This window comes from Zea mays, chromosome 3 (genome assembly GCF_902167145.1).
Source record: "Zea mays cultivar B73 chromosome 3, Zm-B73-REFERENCE-NAM-5.0, whole genome shotgun sequence".
Lineage (NCBI taxonomy): Eukaryota > Viridiplantae > Streptophyta > Magnoliopsida > Poales > Poaceae > Zea > Zea mays.
In genome coordinates, this window is record NC_050098.1 from 191,889,402 (window position 1) to 191,896,642 (window position 7,241).

The following is a 7,241-nucleotide window of genomic DNA, read 5'->3' on the forward strand; positions in this document are numbered from 1 at the left end:
CAAACATGGCATGAGAATCAAAGACATTATATGCATTACAACTCCTATAAGCATTTCTAGGTTGTCTTCTATCATAGTACATAAAGGCATGGTTCTTTTTAGCACTAGTAGCCATAGGGGCCTTCCCTTTCTCCTTAGCGGGAATGGGAGCCTTATGGCTTGTTAAGTTCTTGGCTTCCCTTTTGAAGCCAAGTCCATCCTTAATTGAGGGGTGTCTACCAATCGTGTAGGCATCCCTTGCAAATTTTAGCTTATCAAATTCGCTTTTGCTAGCCTTAAGTTGAGCATTAAGACTAGCTACTTCATCATTCAATTTAGAAATTGAAACTAGATGTTTACTACAGGCATCAACATTAAGATCTTTACACCTAGTGCACGTTTCAACAATTTCTACACAAGATGTTGATTTACTAGCTACTTCTAGTTTAGCATTTAAGTCATCATTAACACTCTTTAAAGTAGCAATGTTTTCATGACAAGAAGATAATTCACTAGAAAGCACTTCATTTCTTTTAACTTCTAAAGCATAGGATTTTTGTGCCTCTACAAACTTATCATGTTCATCATACAACAAATCCTCTTGCTTTTCTAACAGCCTATCCTTTTCATTCAAGGCATCAATCAATTCATTGATTTTATCAATTTTATTTCTATCCAATCCCTTGAACAAACTAGAATAATCTATTTCATCATCACTAGACTCATCGTCACTAGAAGAATCATAAGTGACATCATTACGAGTGATTACCTTCTTCTCTCTTGCCATGAGGCAAGTGTGACGCTCGTTGGGGAAGAGGGATGACTTGTTGAATGCAGTGGCGGCGAGTCCCTCATTGTCGGAGTCAGACGAGGAGCAGTCCGAATCCCACTCCTTGCCAAGATGAGCCTCGCCCTTTGCCTTCTTATAATTCTTCTTCTTCTCCCTCTTGATCCCTTGGTCCTGGTCACTATCATTGTCGGGACAGTTAGCAATAAAATGACCAAGCTTACCGCATTTGAAGCACGAACGCTTCCCCTTGGCTTTGGTCTTGCTTGGCTGTCCCTTGCGACCTTTAAGCACCGTCTTGAATCTTTTGATGATGAGGGCCATCTCTTCATCATTAAGTCCGGCCGCCTCAATTTGTGCCACCCTGCTAGGTAGCGCCTCCTTGCTTCTTGTTGCCTTGAGAGCAAGAGGTTGAGGCTCGTTGATCGGTCCATTCAAGGCGTCGTCCACGTATCTTGCCTCCTTGATCATCATCCGCCCGCTTACGAATTTTCCGAGTACCTCCTCGGGCGTCATCTTCGTGTACCTGGGATTCTCACGAATATTGTTCACGAGATGAGGATCAAGAACGGTAAATGACCTTAGCATTAGGCGGACGACGTCATGATCCGTCCATCGCGTGCTTCCGTAGCTCCTTATTTTGTTGATAAGGATCTTGAGCCGGTTGTATGTTTGCGTCGGCTCCTCGCCCCTTATCATCGCGAATCGTCCGAGCTCGCCCTCCACCAACTCCATCTTGGTGAGTAATGTGACATCATTCCCCTCATGAGAGATCTTGAGGGTGTCCCAAATCTGCTTGGCATTGTCCAAGCCGCTCACCTTGTGATACTCGTCCCTGCACAAAGAGGCTAGCAACACAGTAGTAGCTTGTGCATTTTTATGGATCTGTTCATTAATAAACGAAGGACTATCCGAGCTATCAAATTTCATTCCACTTTCCACAATCTCCCAAATGCTTGGATGGAGAGAAAATAGGTGTGTACGCATTTTGTGACTCCAAAATCCGTAGTCCTCTCCATCAAAGTGAGGAGGCTTGCCAAGTGGAATGGGGAGCAAATGAGCATTTGAGCTGTGCGGAATGCGCGAATAATCAAAAGAAAAGTTTGAGTTAACCGTCTTTTGTTTGTCGTAGTCGTCGTCCTTGTGAGAAGAAGTAGACTCGTCGCTGTCGTAGTAGACGATCTCCTTGATACGTCTTGTCTTCTTCTTCTTCCCATCTTTACGTCTGTGGCCCGAGCCAGAGTCGTTGGATTTGTCATCTTTTGGCTCGTTGACGAAGGACTCATTTTCCTTGTCGTTGATCACGATTCCCTTCCCCTTAGGATCCATCTCTTCGGGCGGTTAGTCCCTTTCTTGAAGAGAACGGCTTTGATACCAATTGAGAGCACCTAGAGGGGGGGTTGAATAGGTGATCCTGTGAAAACTGAAACTTATAGCCACAAAAACTAGTTAAGTGTTAGCGCAATAATTGCCAAGTGGCTAGAGAGGAGTCACAACAAAACACAATACCACAAGAGATCAAACACAGAGATGACACAGTGGTTTATCCCGTGGTTCGGCCAAGACCAACGCTTGCCTACTCCACGTTGTGGCGTCCCAACGGACGAGGGTTGCAATCAACCCCTCTCAAGTGATCCAAAGGCCAACTTGAATACCACGGTGTTTTGCTTTGCCTTTCAATATCCCGTTTGCGAGGAATCTCCACAACTTGGAGCCTCTCGCCCTTACAATTGAAGTTCACAAAGAAGCACAGAGCAAGGGGGAATGAGCAACGCACACAAGACTTCAAAAGATCAGAGCAACAACACACACACAAGTCGCAACAAGAGCTCGCAACACAACTCCAAGAGTTCGCAACTCAACAAGAGCTCTAGATGCTATCACAATGAAACGAATGCGTGAGATCGATGTCTTGGTGCTTAGGAATGTTGTAGGAATGCTTGGTGTTCTCCTCCATGCGCCTAGGGGTCCCTTTTATAGCCCCAAGGCAGCTAGGAGCCGTTGAGAACAAATCTGGAAGGCCATCCTTGCCTTCTGTCATCGGGCGCACCGGACAGTCCGGTGCACACCGGACAGTGTCCGGTGCCCGATTCCTTTCCTTAAATGGCGCAGTCGACCGTTGGAGATCTGGGAGCCGTTGGCGCACCGGACATGTCCGGTGCACACCGGACAGTCCGGTGCCCCCTTCCGACCGTTGGCTCGGCCACGTGTCCCGCGCAGATCGCGCGGCCGACCGTTGGCCCGGCCGACCGTTGGCTCACCGGACAGTCCGGTGCACACCGGACAGTCTGGTGCACACCGGACAGTCCGGTGAATTTTAGCTGTACGTCGCCAGTCAACTCCCGAGAGCGGCCAGTTCGCCCGAGGCAGCCTGGCGCACCGGACACTGTCCGGTGCACCACCGGACAGTCCGGTGCCCCAGACCGAAACAGCCTTTTGGCTGTACACAGCCAACTCTCCTCTTTTCTTCTTCTTCCTGTTTCTGATACTTAGACAAGTATATTAGTACACAAAACCAATGTACTAAGATTTAGAAACATACCTTTGCTCTAGATTTGCACTTTGTTCATCCATGGGCATTGATTCACATTTAAGCACTTGTGTTGACACTCAATCACCAAAATACTTAGAAATGGCCCAAGGGCACATTTCCCTTTCAATCTCCCCCTTTTTGGTGATTTATGCCAACACAACATAAAGCAACTAGAACAAGTGCAATATCACTTCAAATAAAAACTCAAATTTATTTTGATTCAATTTTGGCATATATGGATCATCCTTTGCCACCACTTGGTTTGTTTTTGCAAATCAAACTCAAATCCCTATCTCTAAGTCAAACACACATGTTGAAGCATAAAGAGAGTCATTCCAAAAGAGATTGATCAAAGATTTCAAAAACTCCCCTTTTTCCCATAATCAATACTTCTCCCCACAAGAAGCCAACTTTTGACAAGAGAGACACTAAAAGAGTTTTGGCAAACCAAAAGCTCTATTCTACTATTTTCAAAGTTTCTCAAGTGGTAGCTGATCCATCTATTGCTTTGGCCTTTATTTTCTCCCCCTTTGGCATCAAGCACCAAAACGGGATCAATCTTGGCCCTATAACCCCATTGCCTCACCAAAGTCTTCAATTAAGAGCAAATGGCAATAAGATTTCATGAGATGAACTTGGAATAAGTTACCCTCTCATCGGAGTGCAGTGGAAGTCTTTCATGGTCCAAGTCCACCTTTTCCCTTTCAATCCTCCTTCGAGACTAAATCATCAACTCAAGCACATGGTTAGTCTCAAAGGGTCAAGTTGTAACACATCTCCCCCTAAACATGTGCATCACTTTGCAACGGACTTGCGTGCTCCATGACGACGGTGGCTCTCAGCCCCTTACAGAAGCAAGGAGACGTCAGCAAGGATCCGACAGCCCCGACAGCTGTACTTCCGCAGGGCTCAAGCACTCCTCCGACGGCCACGACATCACATGAACAGGGCGCCAAAACCTCTCCGACTGCCACAACGGCATGTACTTAGGGCTCTGGCTCCTCTCTGCCGGACACGTTAGCACATTGCTACACCCCTCCATTGTACACCTGGGCCCTCTCCTTACGTCTATAAAAGGAAGGTCTAGGGCTCTCGTACGAGAAGGTTGGCCGCGCGGGAGAACGGGCCGCCGCACAGTCTCTCTCGCTCTCGCTCTCTCCCACGCGGACGCTTGTAACCCCCTACTGCAAGCGCACCCGACCTGGGCGCAGGACAACACGAAGGCCGCGGGTTTCCCCTTTGCTGCTTTTTTCCTCTTTGTGCTTCGTCTCGCGCCGACCCATCTGAGCTGGGACACGCGGCGACAATTTACTTGTCGGTCCAGAGACCCCCCGGGTCGAAACGCCGACAACATCACTCGCCCTTCATCGCTTCGGTTCATCAGCACAAGCCCGCATGACCTTCATATCAGCCGTCGACCACCGACCCTGTGCTCCACACCTGGACACTACAAGTCGACCGACATGGGTGCACAAGCATAATCTCACACTCTAATCAGTCTACTAACTATCGCAGCGTACGTGCTACCCGCTCACTCATTATCAATTCAAATCACAAGGGACGAGTCAATCTTGTGTTCGCAATTTTATAGAAATCCATTAATTTTCTCAGGAAAAAACGCAGAAAATAGGGGGGAAATCGCGCATACGAAAGAAACCCTAAGTCAAGGTAGGTCCGTGATCACGGGTCTAGAGAATGGGAACATATCTAATGCACATGGAAGATTGGTGCACATGGTGCACATATTAAATTATCATCACTTATTTTAGATCTAACGTCTCTAGTTGTTTGGTATATTTTGCTAAAAACACCCTCCAACATGGTGGTGTGTAGTGGTGGAAGGTGTTATTTGCAAATTGAATGATCAACTAGAGACGTTAGATCTAAAATGAGTGGTGATGATTTAATATGTGTACCATGTGCACCAATCTTAAATGTGCACCAGATATGTCCTCCTAGAGAATAGTGACTCTTCTGTTGAGTCAGTCTGCTACGCAGGGATAGTTGAACACGTCATGACAGCAGCAGAGAGTATACCCTTCCTCGGGGCCTGAGCCTGACATACATGTTATCTTTTTTTCGATTCCATTCGGCACAGATATTCCAAAAAAAATAGACGAAGATATCATCAAATTTCTTCCGCTCTTCTTTTATGACCGTGCATCCCTTTTTCCTCCAAAATTATATATTGTGCTAAATTATATATTGTGCTGTTTTGCAAAGTTTCTTTATTCATGAACAAACGTATATATGTCGGAAATGATGGCCAGTAAGTAAGGCCTTATTCATGGGCCAAAATACTCGCAATAAGCGATTTATTTACCAACTACTCCACGCGCGATAATAATAAATATCGCGACTCTTATTTCTTGTGTATAGTTGTACTAGTGTGCACTTGTTGCGAGCTGCGAATGCATGGTCGTTGATCTCTCGAACATGTGGCTCACGGGCAGAGCACGACATCGTAGTTGGAGCCCTGTGGGCAGGTGAAGGTGCTGGTCTGGTCGTCCTTGGCGTAGCTGTAGGCGTCCGGGCACAGCCTCTTGAAGAACCTGGAGTAGTCCGTGGGCGGGCACTTGTCCTTGTACTGGCCCCGGCAGCAGTAGGTGTCGCCGCCGAGCTTCTCGCAGGCGCTGGCGCAGCCGCCGGGCACCTTGAGCGCGGCGGGGCACTGGGCGTTGATGTCGGCCTTGCAGCTGGGGCCCCTGCCGCGGCACTGGAAGGACATGGGCACGTTGAAGCCATCCACGAGGGAGATGTCGATGTAGTCCGGGCCGTTCCTGTTGAGCGTGTACTCGGCCAGCGTCGCGGGGGTTCTCCCGGACACGGTGCACGCCAGCGCGCCGCCGCAGTCCCCCGTCTGGCACGTCCCGCGGCCGCTGCCGTCGAAGCTGCACCCCGTGCGCGCCCACACCCGCGCGTGCGCCGTGCCCGCCGGCACCTGCACGGTCCACGTCTTGCCAGGGTCCAGGCGCGCGCCGCCGCCGGGGAGGGCGGCCGGCCACAGCGTGTTCTTGCAGCGGTTGATGACGTTGAAGGTGGCCGCGTCTGCGGAGGCGGCGAAGAGGGCGACGGCGGCGAGGAGGAGAAGAGAGGACGACGCCATGGTCGATCGATCTGCTAGCGGTGCACGGTCAGTCTTTCGTCCGCAAGTTCTGAAGAGCTAGCGTGCTGTGAGTTTGGATGAGCGTTCATGTGTCGCTCGCTGGGTATTTATAAACGCATGTCGGTGCGTCCGGTTGGTACCATGGCATGCGTGATGTGATGTGATTGCGTGTGGAAAATGGTTTCCGAACAAATTCCACAAGATCATGCGTTCGTGTTTGGCATGCTGTATGATGAGGTGTACTACAGCTATATTGATCAGGTCAACCGGTCTACGCCCTAGATCACACGGGGTAACCCTACCTATAGTCGAGGGTGCAGAGAGAGAAATGCAGCTCTTCCGATCCAGCGGCCGACGTGTATGGCTTGGCGCCTGTTGGCCTTGCACCAGCGGCACGGCCAAATAAACGTGTCAGGGCGGGCGGCAGTACGCATGGATGGGCTTCGTCCATTCCGTGAAGACTTTGGAGACGTAGGCGACCTAAATATATATGGTCCAAGCTAGTTTATCCGTGCACCGTCCGCACTTGGTACCAGTGATAATTTAATTAATTTCGCTAAAAATAAATAAATTTTCAGTAAGTTTTGCTGCTATTATATGTCAATAACCCTGTACAAACATCTAGCAATTGTTCTTCGAATATTATTTTTATGCCACCCCACAGGATCCAGATCACCATTTGCTTAATCCGATCATGGTTTAACCAGTCGGTCACAAACGTAGTTAGGCTACTCATGCTTAATATGGACCAAAAACTTGTTTTTGTATTGTCTCTGTCCTAAAACATTAGTCGTTTTAACTCTTAGTTTTTATGTCTGTGTTTGATGAATTTAGAT

General features: G+C 48.4%; 1 protein-coding gene across 1 annotated transcript; it reads right to left on the reverse strand.

Annotated features, from left to right (window-relative positions):
- Positions 1-5,472: 5,472 nt before the first annotated feature.
- Positions 5,473-6,484, reverse strand: LOC100276695 (Osmotin-like protein OSM34). Its single transcript, NM_001150422.2, has one exon. The coding sequence runs from the start codon at positions 6,403-6,405 to the stop codon at positions 5,743-5,745; it is 663 nt and encodes a 220-aa protein (NP_001143894.2). The 5' UTR covers positions 6,406-6,484; the 3' UTR covers positions 5,473-5,742.
- Positions 6,485-7,241: the final 757 nt, after the last annotated feature.